Source organism: Pyricularia pennisetigena, chromosome 6 (assembly GCF_004337985.1).
Source record: "Pyricularia pennisetigena strain Br36 chromosome 6, whole genome shotgun sequence".
NCBI lineage: Eukaryota > Fungi > Ascomycota > Sordariomycetes > Magnaporthales > Pyriculariaceae > Pyricularia > Pyricularia pennisetigena.
Window position 1 is genome coordinate 5,738,882 of NC_043744.1, and position 18,732 is coordinate 5,757,613.

Genomic DNA, 18,732 nt, shown 5'->3' on the forward strand with positions numbered 1-18,732 from the left:
TATAGCCAAGTTGAATTTAGATCAGAGATGGAAGAAGATGGCTCATTTAGTCGCTTTTGGACCTGCTATGTTCTTGTCCTCGGTAGTTCGAGTCTTTGATGGCCTTCAACCCCCGTTGGAGGAAAATAGTAAGGAAGTCAAACGAAAGGGCAAAAAAAAAAAAAAAAAAAAAAAAAAAAAACGTAGGGTCAAGACTGCTCGGAGAAAGTCGACTGGACTGAGCTGATCGGGGTGAACCCAAGGTGATGTGGAACTGAGAGCCCAGGCTCGATACTGTACGTGCCCTGTTCCTGTCTGTTGCCTCTCCGCAAAATCACGGCCAGCTCATGCGAGGAAGCTCCGTTTACTCGTCACACGTCAGGAACCGACCCGCGAGGTTATGATTAGTTTCACCCTCACTTACAACTTGTCTATGTGCTACTTTATCAAGTAGTATCTACGGCAACACATGCACACGGGGGGTTTTTTTTCGGCAGTAGTCCGTAATCATGAAAAAGAAGGTCAAAAGGTCAAGGCGGAGGGAAACACAGTTTTTAGTATCACAGTGCCCTCCCTCATCTATTCGCTACAGCCGCTAGACCCAGCATCAGACAAGACATTCTTTTTAACATCATCTGAGTATCAGCAGTCTGATAGCTGTACATATTGCAGACCCTTAATCTGTCGCAAAAAGCTGCCATGTTCATTTGATTTAGATATCCAGAATCGAGTCGTTATAAACCTGCTTTCTCCCTCATCTCCCAAAGCCCGCGGCTCCTTCTGATCCTGTGTTACCCGACTTTTGTAATACCTCATCGATTGATATGACAGCCCAGGAAACCGAGTCTCCCCTGTGTTGTTCACCAAGGGATTTTTTTCAGCGGCAAACATTCCGCAGGCCGTCAACAGAACAAAAACTGGTTCCAAAGCATGTTACACTGTCAAGTCGTTTGTGCGTGACCGAAAACAACAACTAAAGGTGCTTATCTTGTGTTCTTATTCACTCTCGTTTTCGTAACACGTATGAATTCACAGTTGGGTTTAAACATAAATGTCGTCGTCTTGAGCATTATTACAGTTAGCACTTGATATAGACTCTATTTTAGATCATGATTTGTTTCCCTTTTGTTGTGACGCTCTCCCGTCTACCCCTTGAAAAAATCGCGTCCTTGTCCTTGTGGTTGCCTAGCATTTCGGAAGCTACCCAAACGCTATTCCTATTCAAATCACAACAAATCCCAGTATATAATAAGAATTTCATAACTTTTCTTTCTTTCTTCCTTTGCCCAAGGAGCAGTCCCATCCGCAGTGTACTTTTTCGTCACCCAAAGACTTCGCGGCCGCAAACCCATTGCATGTACACCGAAACATTTCACACATCAGTCAACAGACAACGCGACATCATCTAGTTTTTTCCTTTCTCCCCATTCCGTATTATTCAGAAATACCGATACTTGCAAGGCTTCTTCTTCCCTTTGGTTTGCTTCTAGTCCGTCCTCCACTGATCCCACGCCACATGTCCACTCGCCTTGGTTCTTGCCCGGCCATACGCTCTGCCGGCGTCCTTTGTATCCCCAACTTTGGGCTTCCCTCGCCAAGCTCTACCCCGTGGCAGTCCGCTTCCATCCAGCCACTCGTGGAATTTCGGGGCCTGGCAACCAATCCAGTTCTTCTCTCCTGGTCCAAAACCATTTTATAGGTTTGCCGATGGGGGGTCCACACGTCGAGTCCTTCAGTCGCAAAGAATATATCAAAAATCTCTTCAGAAGCCATGATATCGTTCGAGTCGTCTTTTCCGGTGCCAAATGAAAAGTGGGTATATCCAAAAGGGGAAACGAGTTTTGCTTTTTTGTCCGCAATTTCCGAAACCAAGAACATGGAATAAGGCGACAATTGTAGCAGTAGTAGGTAAATAACGAAAGCAGTTGCTGGTGACCCAAGCTGGGAAAATTTGAGGAAAAAAGGGCGATCCGTATAAATAGATGAATGCAAACGTTTCATAAGAAATAGGAAAAAAAAAGTAGAAAAGGAGAGGCTCAGGATTGAGATGAACGCCAAAAATCGAATGATCGGTTCGAATTAGCCAAAATGAACGCCGATCTTGGCAGGGAGGAAGTCGTAAACGTGTTTAAACAACAGGCGCAGCAATAGGGGCCTGGGCAACAGCGGCAGCATCGGGCATGGGGGCATCGTTATGGGCGGGGGCGGCGTTGTTAGAGTCACCGTTGGCGGTGGCCTTGGTCGGGCACTGTCGCGAGATGTGTCCAGCCTCGCCGCACTGGTAGCAGGTCTTGCCTACAGTGTTCAGTGGCCCTCCGTTGGGGGCAGTGCAGTCGCGTGAGATGTGACCCAGCTTTCCACAGGCGTAACACTTCATCGCCTGTGCTTGGCAGTCACGAGCGAAGTGGTTGGGTCCACCGCACTTGTAGCACGTGGCAGGGCGAGCACCGCCGGCGAAACCGCCGCGACCGCTAAATCCGCCACCGTAGCCTCCACGAGGAACAGGGGCGCCGCGTCCCATGTTGGCGCCATTAGGGTTGGGACAGGCACGCTAGGGAACTGTCAGAAAAAATGAAGATTTATGCGCCCGCCAACTGAAATGTGTGATCTAACTTACAGCCAGATGGCCCGGCTGGCCACAGCTGTAGCAGCGGCCGTTGGAACCGGCGCCGCTCAGACGAAGAGTCGGGCAGTCAGCCTGGACATGGCCAAGGCCCTGGCAGTGGTAGCACTGCTTGGCTTCAGTGGTCCGGGGAAGAGGGCAGCCGTTAGACTCGTGGCCTAGATAACCAAGGTTAGCCTGGCGACTTGCACGCATGGGTTTGATTTGGCGTATGCCTACCAGGCTGCTTGCAGTTGTAGCAGAGGCGCTCAGCAGAGGAGCAAACCTCGGCGTAGTGACCAACATTGCCACACTTGTAGCAGGCACGGCGAGATAGCGAAGACATTTTGTTGCCAGGAGACGTAGTATAACTAATGGCAGGCTTGATGTTAGTACAAATGCGCAAGAAATGTGACAAACGCAGCCCTCTGATTTATTGTCCTTGGCCGTCTCCTCCGCGTGGTATGGCAAAGGTCGACCCCTGGTTTTGTTGATCACCAGGGCGCAAAAATGTCCTTGGTAAGGGATGCAAGCCCGCTATGCAACTCCTGAGACTGCCCTTGCGGCATGTTGATTAGAGCGACCAAGACAGGCCTGATCCACATGTCGAGACCTGCATTTCACGCAAGCGCCAGTTTGTGCAGTTGCCCGGCACTGACCCACTGCAGCAAATGCCCGAGTGAAAACTTGCGCGCTGACATCGGATAGACTGCCGTATGCGAGACCGAACCATGCGTTTAGCACACTGGATGTTTGGCGCATTTGCCTCCAGGAATCAACTCCGTTGTGCAACCGAAAAGGGCCAGAAAGAGATTGGCAGACAAGACGTTACAGCGGCGTGGAGTATTTCGATGCGCTCAACGTATTTGCGCCACAAAGCCGAAACATTGTTGCGCCGGAATGGAACCAAGATTCCGCCTTTGTGCACACAAGAACTGGGAGACGCAAATATCGAGTCTCCCCTGTCCTGTTATCTTCGATCAGGCGCTCTATCCAGGCGGGTTGCATCCACGTCGGGCGACCACAAGCTTTCGGCTCGAGAGAAGGGGGTAAAACTAGTGGTTGATGCGCCGCATGTTCGGGGTATCAACGGCGTACCGGGACGTGTTTGCAGAGTCCGGAGGGATCGGGTTGTCCAAAAGTCGCACATTGGAAATCGTCGAGTTTGCCGTCGGTTCGTTTGCCGTTGGAAGCTTTGATCCGCGGCCAGATGCGGGTATGCCACGAGGGACCTGCAGGACCAGGCGCGCGAAAAAAAAAGGGGGGAAGGATTAAAAACTCAAAAAAAGACACCAACTGACCTTCTCTTCAAAAACTTTTTTTTTTCTTAAATTCTTCCAAGAACAGCCCGTTCGGTTTCTCTTCGATCCTCAGCAGCGACAGCCTACCGACTTCTCTTCTCACCAACAACGACGACGACAAAAATGGGGGGGCTTTGTTCAAGACGAAACGAAGTGACATTTTGAAAACAGAAAGGGAAAAAGAAGAAGAAAAAAAGGCTCGGGAGGAGGGAGGGGGAAAGGAGACACCCGTCGCAAAAAGGGAAGCGCTCCCCTCGGATTGGAGGAAAAGATGCAGGTTAGTGGAGACTCGTGTTTGCCGCTAGTCGCGTTCAGTATGGGACGATCAGCTTTGCGGCTGCCTTTGCAGGAGAGCCTACCTGCCGTATCTTACTACTGCGTATAACAACCAACGACAGGGCAAGAGTGAACTGCGTACAATACGGTAGCTGTCTTTTCGTCAAGGAGATATTTGCAAGATTTTCCCAAAAGGGATCTTGTCGTTACGATGTGGACAAATATTGGTCATTTTAGGTACCTCCCATGGCACATTTTGCCTCATTTACCACACAATTTTTATTTTATTTTATTATTAGCGGAAGTTGGAAACAATAAAACAACACATCAGAACCCCCAAACCCAAACCCATTTATGAACCGATCCACTTTTGACTGCTTTGATGGATGCTCAAGCCCCTGGTTCGGTTTATCAGAATCATGAAAGCCGGGGAAGCCAGTTGACAGACAGCAAGCTATCAATTGTTTTCAAACCCCCCGGCGACTCGAAGCGAGACATGCATCCCCTTACGAGTGGGATCCCTGGAGCAGGACTTGGGTTGCTGATTGCTAATTCCTGACCGAACCCCGACCTCCAAGCGAGCGCCCAGCCCAGGAACGCCGGGCTGCATTCGGGAAGTCGGAGCAGCAAGCAGCCCCTCCCGTCAATCTACGCCATCTGGACCAATAATGTGTGCCGTCACATCGAGCACAACTGCACAAACACGAAAAAAAAAAAAAAAAAAAAATTCCTTTCGCATTTCAAACAACGTAGCTGTGCCGGAAGCCGTCCTAGCAGAGGGTGAACAAGAGACCCAAAAAGACAATGCAATTCGGCCGGCGGGTAACGCCCTTCGCCGCCCTACCGCAACCCAGTCCCGTGATCTGAATGTTCCTTCTCAGCCTTTCCGACGCACCCTTGCAAGCCCCGGTCGTTGATGAGGGGAAGAACACGCGACCCTAGTCGCAAACGGTAGTCTCGGCGGTTGCTTTTCTTCCGGGAGATTTCCAGGTGATCAATGATGAATCTATGACAAAGTAACGACTTTTATCCCAAGACTCGAATGCCTTTCTGGAGCGAGTTCTTCACCATGTAAGCTTACTGCACTAAGATCTTAAAGTTGGAGGGCATATATATATACATTCGTCACCTAAACAATGACTCTTGCATCCCCTTTGACGTTGGTAAGGTTAAATCTAATGCGTAGAATCCAAAACCACGTTCTCGCCACGCTTACGATTGCAAACTCCGCTTAACCTCTGCTGGTCGAATGATGGCGCGCCGTTAATTCAGGGATACCACTCAGCCAAGCTATCCAGGGAACCGACCTAGGGCTTTCTAGCCCAACCCGCCAGCGATGGCTGGTGTAATGTGCCAAAATTGACGGGTTGTCCAAGGTGTAACTATTTAAAACATAAAACCGGAGAATTTTTATAAATCTCTCGGCTAGGCGCGTTACATGCCCAGGCATATAATCGTCCCTAACTGCTGGTTTCTCAGTTGCTTCTAAACTAGTCTAGGTGCCAAACTTACGCCGCCATGCGCTTAGTGCATGAGCTCGGCTGCAGCCACTTCTATTTTTGTACACTGTATTTGTCACCAGCATGAACTCAGTCACAATGTCCCAATATCAGGTGATTAGGAATGAAATTAGATCCCATCGTGAAGTGGTAATTAGTTGAATAGATCCATCGAGGCATCAATACCATGATGTCGTTTGTTGACATTGCAGGTAGGCAAGCGCAAGACACGCTAGAACAAGACTAGTAATCTACATCGTTTATAACCTCATCACCGCAAGTTCGGCAACGGCGGCGTACCAGCCCTGCCAACCTCGGAAGGATGTGGGGGTAGCGGCACGTCCGTGGTAGGCGCCATGCTCCGCGGCCTGGCCTCGACGACATAGCTAACGCCGTCGTCAGACGCGTACGACGGCGGCCTCCTGGCCCCGGTTGCGCCCGCCTCTTCCTCCTCGCTTCCCGATTGGCCGCCGCCGCGCAGCGCCGGGTGTTCGTTGCGTTGCCAGTAGATGCGGTCCGGGTCGACGCGAACGCTCTCGCGCCAGAGGCCGTACGCGGGCGGCTTGTACTTGGTGGTCTCGCTCTCGATGCCGGCGGCCTCCTCGTCGCGCGCCAGCACGACCCGGATCGGCTGCTCCGGGATCGCGTACCCGCCGGGCGCGTATGCCTGTCGCATTGCCGCCCGGTTCCGGCGCAGGGCCGAGGTTTCCTCGGCAGACAGGCGCTCATCGTGCTCGCGACGGCCCGCTGGGGTTTTGAGCATATATAGGCACAGCCGAACCATGCCGTGCAGGAAGATGACGGCCGCGAATAGCATTATGAGAACCAGGAGAACGGTGAATTCGGATGTTGCCATGTTGTTGGTTAAGAAGAGGATGAGGTCTGTCGTTGGGGGTTTCTGTCAGTTTGAGACAACAATGACCGAAATAAGAGCACTGGGAATGGGAGTTGCAAGGATGGCTAAAACTTACAGGTTATCAAAAGGCCCAAAAGAAACATGCCCGATACAAAACACTTGAGCAGTTGTGTCCGAACATGCTTGGACTGCGGATAAGGGATGCAGCCGAGATAGTGCTTGGGAGTCGGGCGCGTTTGTCGCCGTTCCCGTGCCCGCCGTCTTCGATGCCTCTCCCGTCTCCTCTGCCGGCGCTCTTCCTCCGTTTCGTTTTCCCTTCTGTGGCGATGGCGATGGCGTCGCCTCTCGTGCCCCGATTCTGCCCTCTGATCGGTAGATTCACCAGACGAGGTCTCCTCGGATCTCCTTGGACGGTCCGGAATATGAGCAGCCCTCGGTGATGCGATCTCGGGGAACATGGGCCCATCCACTAACGATGGCGGTCTGTTGTCGACTCCTTGCACGTGTATCAGCGGTGGCATCGCAGCGCGAGAGGTCCCGGGGCGCGACGGGGGCCCATTGGTACCATGGCTCCATGTCCGCACGAGGTTCGGGAGGTGCAGACGGGTGCTGGGCAGCGGTGGCATGCCCAGGGCGAAACGAGGAGTCTTGGGGGATTCGACCTCCGAGTAGTGGCTGCTCGTGGGACGGGGCATCTCGGCCTGCTGCTGCTGCTGCTGCGGTGGCGCCTGTTGAGAGTCCCTCCTGCCTCCGAAGAAGGAAGGTATCGTGGAACGCGAGAAGCGCCATCGACCAGGGGCGTCTGCACCTCGCCGCTCCTCCATCTCTGGTTGTTGTCGTGCGGGCATATCGGAAGTGAGTTGCGGTTGTGGTTGTGAAGGTTCCTGTCGCCGCTCATTATCGCCGACGGCCTGTACTGGAGCGGGAGCAAACGCGGTGCTATTCCGCATCCAGTTCCTCATGGATAAAGACATATTAATGTACGGCTGCTTATGTAAAATGACTTATACGGAAGCCTAAAGTGATGTGCCGGGGACAAGCTCTCTCATTTGACTCAATCAAAGTTCGAATAGCCTTGAACGCCAAGAAATCTGGGCGCATTCCAAAGGCTTTCTGATCTCGTTGTAATAAAATATGGCCGTCTGATGATTTTCCGGTCCTAACAAAGCCGGAATTGCAGATACCCTCGTTCGGATCGGGCCAAAGCGCGGGTTGAATAGGTAAGTATTTAAAGTGGCCGTCAGCCCAGCGTTGTCGTCAAGGTTGTCGAAAACTTGTGTCGATATCGGATGACGACCGATTGCGAGGAAATGCCCAATATGTGAACACAGATGAGGTGTCCCCAGGGAGTATTATATGACGAGGCTGATGGTTGTCTCGGATGATAAGGGAGCAAAGGCGCGAAGGTAGAGTGTTAAAATGCGAGGAATGTACAGAATATAGTGAGAAAAACGACAAAAGGAGTGACGCTCCCAGAGCCAGTCAACAATAGGATGTCCAAGGCACCCCCAGGAGATCAAGAGAACCTGATGGTTCGGGTATCAATGAAGCTTAAAAGAAAACACTGAGCGCTCGCACCCAAGCAAACAAACAAATGAACAGAGCATCGGATCAAGAGAGAGGAAAAAAGAAAGAATGGATCGTCAAAGACACGGAGCGACGAGAGCCACAAGCATACTCAAAGTCGACAACATGTCTGACGAAGGGACGGGAAGATGCGTTCGTTCTTCTGGATGTGGAGCGAAACCAACCAGAAGGAGGAAAAGAAGAGAGAAAGAATTGAACGACAAACGCAAGGGACGATCTCGAATTGTGTGGCTCCCAGATCCGCAAGCGGGCCTCGTCAGGGAAATCAGTTGCCTCTGATCCTATCGTCTGTTTCTGTTATTGGTATCGAGAGCAAGCACAGACAAGGGCAACTTCTGGATGAACAGCGTCGCAATCAAAGGGGGTAAATGGAGCGAGGAGGGGGGAGACAAAGCTGGCTGGATGGGGACGGGCTTCCGTCCAATTGTTCCAGAGTCGTGGTAAGAAACCAGAAACGAACCGTCATTGCCCCTGCATGGAACAGGCAAGGCGGACAAACAGCCTACGCCAGTCAACGGATTTTGCGCCGTCCTCTCATGGTTGCTTGGGACCTTGATTAGCGAAGGGATAGCAAGTTGGACGCATAGCATGTCCATGGTAAAAAGAATAAAAATTAAACGTTTGTCAAGGAAGGATGTACCTATCTCTTGGTACCTTGACGCTGCAGAACGCTTGTGCAAGGGGACCTGTCAGTGGAGCAAACCTAGAAAAGTGTCCGTCTTTACCCCATGGTGGGTCGACTCGCACACGCCTATTGGTGCAATACCTTTTCGTGACAGCGTTTGGGCTTTTTGTCATGCATGATTGACGGGGGCTCAAGGTAGGGGCATTGTTTCAGATATTTAGATCTCTGGTCCAAGTTCGCCCTGAACCAATCAGTACCAAAGCGACTGAAAAGGCCCTGAAATAGTCAAAAATTGTCGAAGGAGGGCAGCCAATCAAGTTCAACCAATGACCTCACCTAGGTGCCTGTTCGATTAGTTTACTTCTCGTACTGTACTATTAAGCTGCCGCCATTCTCAGTAAACATGGGGCTTTGGCAACGTTACGATGAAGACCAACTGAATAACCAAAGCAATCGATAAATGGAGCTCCTTTTGCCAGTATTCATTTCGGTCAGTCGTTATTCAATGCGATTGATGTATAATTAGTGCGACACCTGCGACCCTGTCTTTTATAGTACTTTATGTACCATGTAAGTAATGTGCTCCCAGGACCACTGTGGAGAAAATCTGGGACGAACTCTCGGTGTCGATCCCGGAGGCAGCACTTCCACTGATGGCTTATTAATAATACTGAACCCTCCGTTCCGTGCAAGTTGGCAATGGATTCGGTCATGCAAGTGCGCATGCATTGGCGTGGAATGTTCGCTAGGAACTGCCCTAGTAGTTACATGCTAATAATCGCCATGTCCTTGTTTATCCAGGTCTCCGCAGTTTGGAATCCAGATCACACCGTCTGTCGGGATATCAGAGCGCTTCTTCAACCGGGCTCGTCCCTCACGATGGCCTGTTAGGAAGTCGAGACTAGCATCATTTGCCAAGCTCTGCCAAACAAAGCCATACATAATACTTTGTTTTCATCAGGTCGTTTCCATAGGGCAGGAAGCTGTTCATCGCAGCTCACCAACAAGCAATGTTTTATCCGAAGATCCAGAAAGAACTGCAAGGATAATAAGATCAGCATCAGCACGAAGCAGAGTTAGAAAACAACGGCGCAAAACTTACTCAATGGCTCCGTTCCCGGGCTGAACTCTACGCAGTTGACAGCAGCCTTGTGGCCTGGCAGCTTGTATGTCAACTTGCCCGTCTCGTTGCTCCATATCACAACCGTGCCATCAGCTGCGCCCATGGCTACTCTCTTGCCCTCCTTGTCCCATCCGCCCCTGACCAGATTTTTCTCGATTCCCATCGGAGCTCCATCGAATGTCCTGATGTGTCTCTCCGTCGGCGCAAACGGCCGAATATCCCACGTCCGTGCCGTCGAGTCCATAGCATAGGAAAGCAGGCTCTGAGAGTCGGGCGACACCTTGAGCGTGGTTATGGTGTCCCTGTGCCCCGCCATGTTGTAAACAACCGCCTTCTTCCGTACGTCCCACACCTTGATGTCGTTGTCGATGCCGCCCGAGTAGATCTCGTTGCCTGCCTCCGAGATTGCCACTGCCGTAACAGGAAAGTCGGTTTCGATGTAGTCGGCGGCGTGCTTCTTGCGCGGATCCCAGATGCCGATCGTGCCGTCGTCGCTGCCGCTGAAAAGGATCTCCTCGCCACGCTTGCTGATGTCTAAACTGTTGATGACCTCCTCGTGCCCTACGTATCGTCGAATTCGTTCGCCTGTGGTGAGATCCCAGCTCGCAAGATGCATGTCTGCGGATGCCGAGAAGATTATGTCCGAGTCGCGTGACCACTGCAGATCGAGGATTGCGCCGCGGTGGCCGCTCAGTATGCCGTAGTTTTCGCAGTCGCCATTTGCACGCCATAGTACTGCCAGGCGCGTTAGTATCGAGTCCACACACAGGCCCTTGGGTTGAGTCTTGGGCTGTGAATGAGGCGCACGGCGGTCAACATACAAATACTCCTATCCATAGACCCTGAAGCAATATATTGTCCGGTAGGGTTAAACTTGGCACAGAATATCTCCCCCGAGTGTCCAGAGAGCTCCATCAGAGGCGCCTGCAGCGAGCTCAGGCGTGGCGCCTATACATAGTAGGCATCGAGGTCAGCATCATATGCGTTGAGCTTCCGATTTGGACATGAAAATGTCAGTCATGGCTGATGCTGTTGGTACCGATAGATACATACCGCCTGGATCAGCGCGCTGCTTTCACCATAGCCGCCGGATCGCGCCGTTGAGTTTCCGACATTTTGCCTCTTCACCAACTGAGAGGAGCTGGGATCGTCTGAGGCAGGGCGCTTTTCTGCAGACATTTTCGCTTTGGAGTGTGAAGATTGAATCGGGAAAATCAATTGATCTTGCTATGACCCTTTCCAGCTCTGGTGTTGGGATTTTGGATTCAGCTTGGATGCACTTTCGAAGGTCCGTTTATGTCACTAGCATCACCGAAGCAAGAGTCGAACGCGGTTCCTGGCGCGACGTCCCCATCTTAATTCAACGGTGGAAATATCTTCCAGCAGTTTGTTACCATTCTTTACCCCTGTCCACATGGGATCGTGGTGGGGCCGTACTCGTTATCTTATCGTATCCCCTGTCCATTCGACCCTAGCTTACGGTCGGAGTGCGGAGCGGGCAGTACTTCCTCACTCCCTGGCGGTGGCATATGCATGCCCTCTTGCCTAGCGACAACTTTCCCATCTCCCTGCCGACCGATTGATTGCAAAGCTGTATACTGCTCTGGCGCGCGCCACCAGCTTATCCACCAACCTATGGTCATAAGTTAGTAGTCGACCGATTGACCTCGAGGGGCTCAGGCCGCTGAAGCTCACTATGGCCGCCAACAAGGCCGCGCGCGTTGGGGAGGAGTACGTTCAGTCCCATACCTTATATTTCATGACTATGCAAGAAGTTTGATGACTGACAAACATCCAGAATATGGAAGTAAGCCAACATCAACTCCTGTCCGGCCTCGCCGATTGCCAAACCAAATATGGAAAATAAACTGATATTCGACAAATAAAAGGACACGCATCGACAAGGTCAACGCTGAGTTGGTCACGCTGACATATGGCACAATTGTCGCGCAGCTTTGCAAGGACTTTGACAGTGACTATGTTGAGGTTAACAAGCAGCTTGACAAGATGGGCTACAATATAGGCCTTCGGCTGATTGAGGATTACCTTGCAAAATCAAACACGATGAAGCGCTGTCTAAACTTCCGGGAGACAGCCGAGATGATAGCAAAAGTATTGCACCTACCTACCTCCCACGATTCCCGCATATGGCCTCTCCTGCACGAATCAAGGCCAGTTGCATATGAACTAACGTCCATGCAACAATCAGGTTGGCTTCAAAATATTCCTCAACACTACACCAACGATCACAAATTGGACGGGTGATAGCAAGCAGTTCTCACTTGTGTTTGAAGAGAACCCGCTTGCCGACTTTGTTGAGCTTCCAGACGACGGCCGCGCACAGGATGAGCTCTGGTACTCCAACATCCTATGTGGAGTGCTAAGAGGCGCGCTGGAGATGGTGCAGATGCAGGTCGAAGCTCACTTCATCAGCGACGTGTTGCGTGGGAATGACACTACCGAAATGAGGATATCGCTGGTTAGATACATTGATGACGAGCTTCCGCCGGAGGATGATTAAACAAGGACGTTGCCTAACACATGTCGCGCGGAGGGAACGGACATGCGTAGTCACGGTGTAGAGAATAGACCTGATACCCCCCAGTTTGTCAGCCTCCCTAGATGTGAGATTTCCCGTGTCGGTCCAGCCTAGAAAAGCTTGGGATTATCCGCCATGGCACATAAATTGTATGATCAATTATGAATCTGGTATAGCTAGTCAGTTCAGATGATCATATGCAAGCCTCCTATGCACTGCGAGGCAGATGTCTACGATAAGATATCTAGCAAAGTTCATGTCAACAACTTGATGTCCGTCTGTCTTTTAGACTGCATTCGACTTGAACTGTAAAGCTGGTACCTCTATAAAGGCGGTTCATGCCCTATGCGAGTTGTGGTTGCTCTTCTTTACCAGCTTTTACCTGGACAGGTCGGAAATATTTGTTGGAACAGGCAAGCTTTTGGTATGGATCTCTGCGCCAGACAGCGCTGTGAGTAATTTTCCCCGTATAGACGGGAAGATCCCCCACGCATCCATTTTGAATCGGTCAAACCTGCTTTGCTCGACGGATGGGTTCGACGGGTTAGCGGCTGTGTCAGTGGAGTTTTGCGGACCCTGGGCACTGTGGGCGGATGGAGGCAGGTCGGGTGCAAGTAAGCAGCAGCCAGGACCTTGACAGAACTACCTTATTAGTGGCGTCACCGTCAACTGCCGGCCCGCATTTGTGCTGATAATCTTTGGCCTGCCTGCCTGCATCTCTGGAAACGGAATTTCAAGTCTGCATCCTGGCAAGACGCCTGTTCCCGAGTTTCTGGCACAGATTTGACACCACCTTGCCTTATCTGGATTTTGATAGTAATCAAATACCCATCTACATGCTTCATCAACAACCCCTGGCCTAACCCCGTAGATCTGCTGTGACGGACAAGACATGGTGGGGTGGGACGTACTACGGATTAAAGTGCTAATGCAAGGCACACGCAGCGGCGGAAAGCAACCTTACCAGGAAAAGTTTCCATCACCAAAAGTCGTCTACGCCCGCTTTTATTTTCAACCCAATCTATTAAAGCGGCAACTGTGGGCTGACAGACTTGGGACAGCTGAAGATGTGACAGCAGCCACATTCATCTAGAAATAGTCGAAGTCATCTAGCCTGGACCGTCATGGCATCTTTGTCGAACGATACCAGTGAATCGCTTGATTTCGTCTTCTTCACTATCTTATTCTGCGCCGTGCGAAAGGAAGAAAAAAAAAAAAACTCTGCTTGCCTAACTTTGTTATGCATGCGTCGGGTGTTTGATGTTTTTCGCCATCATGCCACTTACTCATAATATCATGTTCAAGTACCGAAGTTGCCACTTATCAGAAGTACGATGTAGGGCACAGTGTCAGAAGTATGGCTACTAATGTCTGTCTACGTAGCATAGGTGGGCAATGTAGCCATTCCGATTATGATGACATATGCCACGATTTTGGCAATGGCACGAGATAATTTGCGCTGTGTTACCCTTCTCTCTCTCGGAAGAGACATAAGAGAAGAAATGCATGTTTTCCGTGTCTGATCGATCGATAAGACGTGGTATTGGAGTTGATCCTAGCCCCTTGTCCTGGGTAATTTCCCGCACGCACTCCCGGTCTTTGACATGACACTGCGAGTCCGGTTATTGCATTACCAGAGTAACCTTTGTTGCAAACCACAATATGCTTTGTGTGCAATTGAAGCTATTAGTTAGCATATCAGATGTCTCGACGCCGCTGGTAATGCATCACCTATCGCGGCGCAGCTCTTCATGGCCATATGCTGTAGTTGATTGATATTGCTGGTTGCCAAGTAACGAAGTCAGCACATCGGCAGTTTGACGGGGCGCCGTGCGAGTAGATACATCCGGTCGGCGTACATGCCTATCAAGAAAACTGGGTTCACACCGCAATGCACTCGCCCATACAAGAGTAGAAAAAAATATGAAAATTCACACAAATACCTTATAATTCAATGAGTTGGTTGAGGTGGGTTTCTAGATTGTTTACATTGTTTTCGCTTGGGTTTGTTGTCTTGGAAAGTTGCTATCTGTTCCCGAGGAACGCCTATCCGCACCCGGCTCGGCCCTAGCGGTAATGTGGGCCCCACAGTCCAGAATCTACGCCCACGACGCGCAGTCTTGGGAACTGGGCACGGCTGGGCCAAGCAGTGTGAGGAGCTCACCCCCAGTTTCTCCCATTATTAGCACCCGACGGTCTCTGGCTGCGAGCCAGGTATCAGAAAGGCGGCGTTCGAAATTGAGAAGGAAAAAAAAAAAAAAAAACTGTGTGTCGACTTCTTCCCCCAACCTCCATTCTCCTCTGCTTCTGCCCACGAGTTTTCCCCAAAACCTGGGAAACCCGCCTACCGCCCTATCCTTCCTTTCGCTCCATCCCCGGTCCCCATCTTGTTTTGCTGCTCGATGTTTTTCCCAGCCAACACGTCCGCAACCCACCGAAGATTGGCGTTCGACCGACTACGATAAGAAAGCTGTCTGGTGCGCAGCAGGAGTTGGAGCAGGGCGCCCGCGTGGATCGTAGCAGAACCCACCCAGCAACAGCAGCCAGCTAGCCAAGCATTCGTGGGAGTGTTGAGTGCAGTCACTCGCTACATACCCGTGGCGGATTTTTTTTTCTCCTTTTTTCTACCATACCAACCTTGATTGAAGCGGTCACATATTAAACCAGCTGATACTGCGACGACTACCGTCGTCGTCGCAAGTTTTGCAAATTCACCTGCAACCCTTCGACTGAATAGCACCACTTGTCCTCGCTTTTATTGCGACTCCGAGAATAGCTGTGGATATTCCGCGACGCGGTGAAGCCCGAGTCACTTTGCTTGCCGTTGCCGCACTGTACCGTATCATTGCACACCACTCACGCATCAATCTTCCTCACTAGCGCTCCGACTTGCAGTACTTTTCTACCTGTTAACTACATACATCGAAACTCATTCAACAACTTGTCGACCGCCTCCCAACCACGCCACATTTTCACCTGGCCAGTTTTTGCTTTTTTACTATTTGAAAATTCCGGTTGCTTGAAACAACGCGCATCGCCCCCGAACGCAACTTTTTCGCGACCTGCCAACGCGATTCATCGCTTGCATCCAAACCAGAACACACATTGGCCTCACGACAGTTATTCTTTCTGCGATCACCGAAAATAAACTGCGCAGACAAAGTCTGCTGCATTTTTCACAATGAATAACATGGGGAATATGAACGCCATGGGAGGCATCGGTGGCCCCGGCGTTCCCCCTGGACCTCAGCAACCACCGCAGCAAGGCACCGACAATCGCCACGCCGTATACCTTAACACATATATCTACGACTATCTATTGCGCAATGGTGAGCCTAATAAAAATCTTGGATCGTGAATAACTAGAGGTGCTGACAATATGTAGAAATGTACGATGCCGCCAGGGGCGTGTTGAAAAGTGGTCAACCCATCAATGTCGAACAAGATCGCGAGAACGGGCTCGGCGGCGACTCTATGGATACCGACTCCAAAGACGACGTCAATAGCAAGAAGCCCGATGACCTCCCTGCGCCCATACTCGGCTCTGCGACGCCCGACATCAGCTTCTTGTACGAGTGGTTCTCTATGTTTTGGGACCTGCTGAACGCCTCCAAGGGCAAGTTCGCACCGGCCCAGGTTAGCCAATACATCACACATACACAGGTATGCCATCCTCATGGAGATATCATCGTCGCGCCCAGGTTATAGACTTGGGAGCTACTATTTGCTGACTACACCCCATCTCAGAACCATACACGGATGAGACAGCAAACTCAACAAGAGATGCTGCGGGGCATGCGACCGGACATGGCTGCTCAGCAGCAGCAATTTATGATGATGAACAGGCCAAATGGAAACATGAACATGATGAACAAGAATCAGAGCTTACATCGTGGTGCCATCGCCAACACTCAGAAGTGAGTTTCCCCATGCATTTGTTGACTAGTGGCATTCACTCACATGTTCTCCTTCTCTTTCGCAGCCAAATGCAGATGCTCGCCCAACAAAAGCAAGGCCAGATGCAACGCGATCCTTCGGACATGGACGGTAACCGCCAAAGACCCGGCTCTCCCAATTCGGCTGACAATGCTCCATCACCGAAGCGAGCGCGCCTCGACGGCGGCCCTGGGTTTAACCCGAACCAACCCGGGATGATGCCCAATGGTCGTCCTGGCGCACCAGGAATGCCCAATCAACAGGTAGGTTAATACCCGTATCAGCAGACGCAGCAGCTCCTCCTCGCCAACGGCGGTGACCCCGGGACTGTGAGCCCTGACCGATTACAGGCTATCGCGAATGCATCCCCCGCAATGCATGCTAAATCTATTCAGACGTATGCGCAGAACCTCCAGCAGCACCACGGCAACCAAATGCCCAACAAGCCCATGCCTGGCCCCAACGTTCCTCAGGGTCAAGGCTCGCCGATGGTTGCCTCTGGTCCCGACGGCACGCAGCTCAATACATTCTACAATGCTCAAGAGCAGATGGGTGCCGCGCCCAACGGCGGAATGCGTCCCGGTGTGCCAGCCACGCAGAACGGAAGCAACCACGCTCTTCAAGACTACCAGATGCAGCTCATGTTGCTAGAGCAACAGAACAAGAAGCGACTCATGATGGCTCGGCAAGAACAGGACGGCATTCAAGGCCAAGGCATGGCTCGACCCGATGGTCCCGGCGGTCCCGGTCCTGCCGGTGGCCCTGGTGGTCCTGCAGGCGCACCGAACGGACCCCAATTCCAGGGAGCTTCTCCCCAGGGCGCGAGACCCGGTGCATCCCCGAACCCAAGTGAGCAAATGAAGCGTGCCGCTGGGCAGATGAACAACGGCAGCATGGGATCACCTCTTCCGGAAGGCGCTCAAAACCGCGAGTCCCCGAACAACCCGATGAACTTCATGGGTACGAATATGGATCCCAACGGCGCACCGCACTTCTTCAAGGGTATTAACAACGGTATGGATGCAAATATGGCAGCCGCACAGATGAATGGCGGCATGAACCGGCCGCCTAGCTCTCACCCTGGCCAACAGCCGTTCAGCCAGATGAATCCTCAGCAGCAGGCGATGATGCGTCAACAGCAGATGCAACAACAGCAGGGCGGTCCCAATGGCCAGCCTATGCCGCAATGGCAAGGTGGACCGAACGGTCAGATGCCCGGCGGCCCTCAGGGCGGTCCGCAACAGGGGCCCGTCCACGGAACGCCTCAGCAAAGGGCGATGCCCCCGCCTTCGGCACCCACGGCTGCAGCTAACAGCAACGCGAACCAAAGGAACACTACAGCATCCCCGCAGGTTTCCAATGCCGCGCCGCCTACGCCATCGCAGGCTAACAAGGCAGCCCCCAAGAAGAAGGATACCAAGGCTAAAGACAAGGTAAGAATGCCCAGTTTCCAGCTACCCATGTCAACGAGGCCGCAATTTGCGCCCAGTTCCCAGAATAACCATTCTAAACAGCGGGCCGCCACGCAGAAGAAGTCCAACGCAAACCTGAATCCAGCCGCGGGTGCAACACCTGCGGCCGATGGAGGAAACGACGGCGAGGCTCCTACCCCGGCAACTCCCATGACGCCGATGGCCGCCTCACAGCAAAACTTCAACAAGCCTGGTCCCGCGGCAGGAGGTGCTCCGCCTCAGCAGATGCCTAATGGTCAACCTCCCGCTACTGCTTCCGCAGCGGCACCAGTCGCTCCTCAGCAACACAATGACCCCAACCAAGGCTTCAACATGGAGGGAGGCGGAATGGTAAGTGTTGTACAATGTCTAAGAATACCTACGTTGTGAATACCCGCGTTGTCCCTGAATTCACAAGCTGACATTTACGATTCTCTTAGGACTTTAACTTGGACTTTGCCAACCCATTGGCCTCGGGCGACGTACTTAACGATTTCGACTTTGACTCTTTCCTACACGACAACGTGGAAGACACTGGATTCGGCTTCGACGGCCCCACCTTCAACATGGAGGGCACCAACGAAATTGGCGCCGACTAGAAAACCCCAATTTGTTCTACATGTGGTTTGTAGAGCGAATCGGGCTGTATATCAGAGCACATTCGACCAATCATCACAAATCTCATCATACCCCTTTTATTACTCTAGTCGTCTCATCAGCTTGTTTAGCAACTCATTGTGTTGCGCTGTCATTGATATCCGGCGTTTCACTGGGTTCGTCTTTCTGGATTTTGTATTCTTGTTTCTTTTATCTATTCTTGTTTCTTGCATGACTTTGTTTTCCTGGCCGTCTTTTCCGTCTACATCATCTGCCCGGATTTTGTATCGTTGGTACGGTACTCTGGATCATTGCGATTACTTGCGACAGGCCTATTGCACTTGTGTTGAGGGGAAAAAAT

At 51.6% G+C, this 18,732-nt stretch overlaps 5 protein-coding genes across 5 annotated transcripts; 2 read left to right on the plus strand and 3 right to left on the minus strand.

Moving 5' to 3' along the window:
- Window positions 1-2,107: 2,107 nt before the first annotated feature.
- Window positions 2,108-2,927, minus strand: PpBr36_05432 (uncharacterized protein; the record flags this gene model as incomplete). Its single annotated transcript, XM_029892588.1, has 3 exons — window positions 2,108-2,530; window positions 2,597-2,760; window positions 2,822-2,927. 3 exons carry the CDS (start codon window positions 2,925-2,927, stop codon window positions 2,108-2,110), a joined length of 693 nt encoding a protein of 230 aa, XP_029749552.1.
- A 3,001-nt stretch (window positions 2,928-5,928) lies between these two features.
- On the minus strand, window positions 5,929-7,487 carry PpBr36_05433 (uncharacterized protein; the record flags this gene model as incomplete). The annotated part of the gene is made up of 2 exons (XM_029892589.1): window positions 5,929-6,539; window positions 6,629-7,487. 2 exons carry the CDS (start codon window positions 7,485-7,487, stop codon window positions 5,929-5,931), a joined length of 1,470 nt encoding a protein of 489 aa, XP_029749553.1.
- Window positions 7,488-9,712: 2,225 nt separating this feature from the next.
- PpBr36_05434 (uncharacterized protein) lies at window positions 9,713-11,027 on the minus strand (the record flags this gene model as incomplete). Its single annotated transcript, XM_029892590.1, has 4 exons — window positions 9,713-9,762; window positions 9,828-10,583; window positions 10,670-10,796; window positions 10,902-11,027. The coding sequence occupies 4 exons, from the start codon at window positions 11,025-11,027 to the stop codon at window positions 9,713-9,715; spliced, it is 1,059 nt and encodes a 352-aa protein (XP_029749554.1).
- A 517-nt stretch (window positions 11,028-11,544) lies between these two features.
- On the plus strand, window positions 11,545-12,369 carry PpBr36_05435 (uncharacterized protein; the record flags this gene model as incomplete). The annotated part of the gene is made up of 3 exons (XM_029892591.1): window positions 11,545-11,579; window positions 11,738-11,960; window positions 12,058-12,369. The coding sequence occupies 3 exons, from the start codon at window positions 11,545-11,547 to the stop codon at window positions 12,367-12,369; spliced, it is 570 nt and encodes a 189-aa protein (XP_029749555.1).
- Window positions 12,370-15,568: 3,199 nt separating this feature from the next.
- On the plus strand, window positions 15,569-18,373 carry PpBr36_05436 (uncharacterized protein; the record flags this gene model as incomplete). Its single annotated transcript, XM_029892592.1, has 8 exons — window positions 15,569-15,716; window positions 15,773-16,050; window positions 16,135-16,304; window positions 16,370-16,586; window positions 16,611-16,652; window positions 16,719-17,756; window positions 17,838-18,125; window positions 18,215-18,373. 8 exons carry the CDS (start codon window positions 15,569-15,571, stop codon window positions 18,371-18,373), a joined length of 2,340 nt encoding a protein of 779 aa, XP_029749556.1.
- Between the last annotated feature and the right edge of the window lie 359 nt (window positions 18,374-18,732).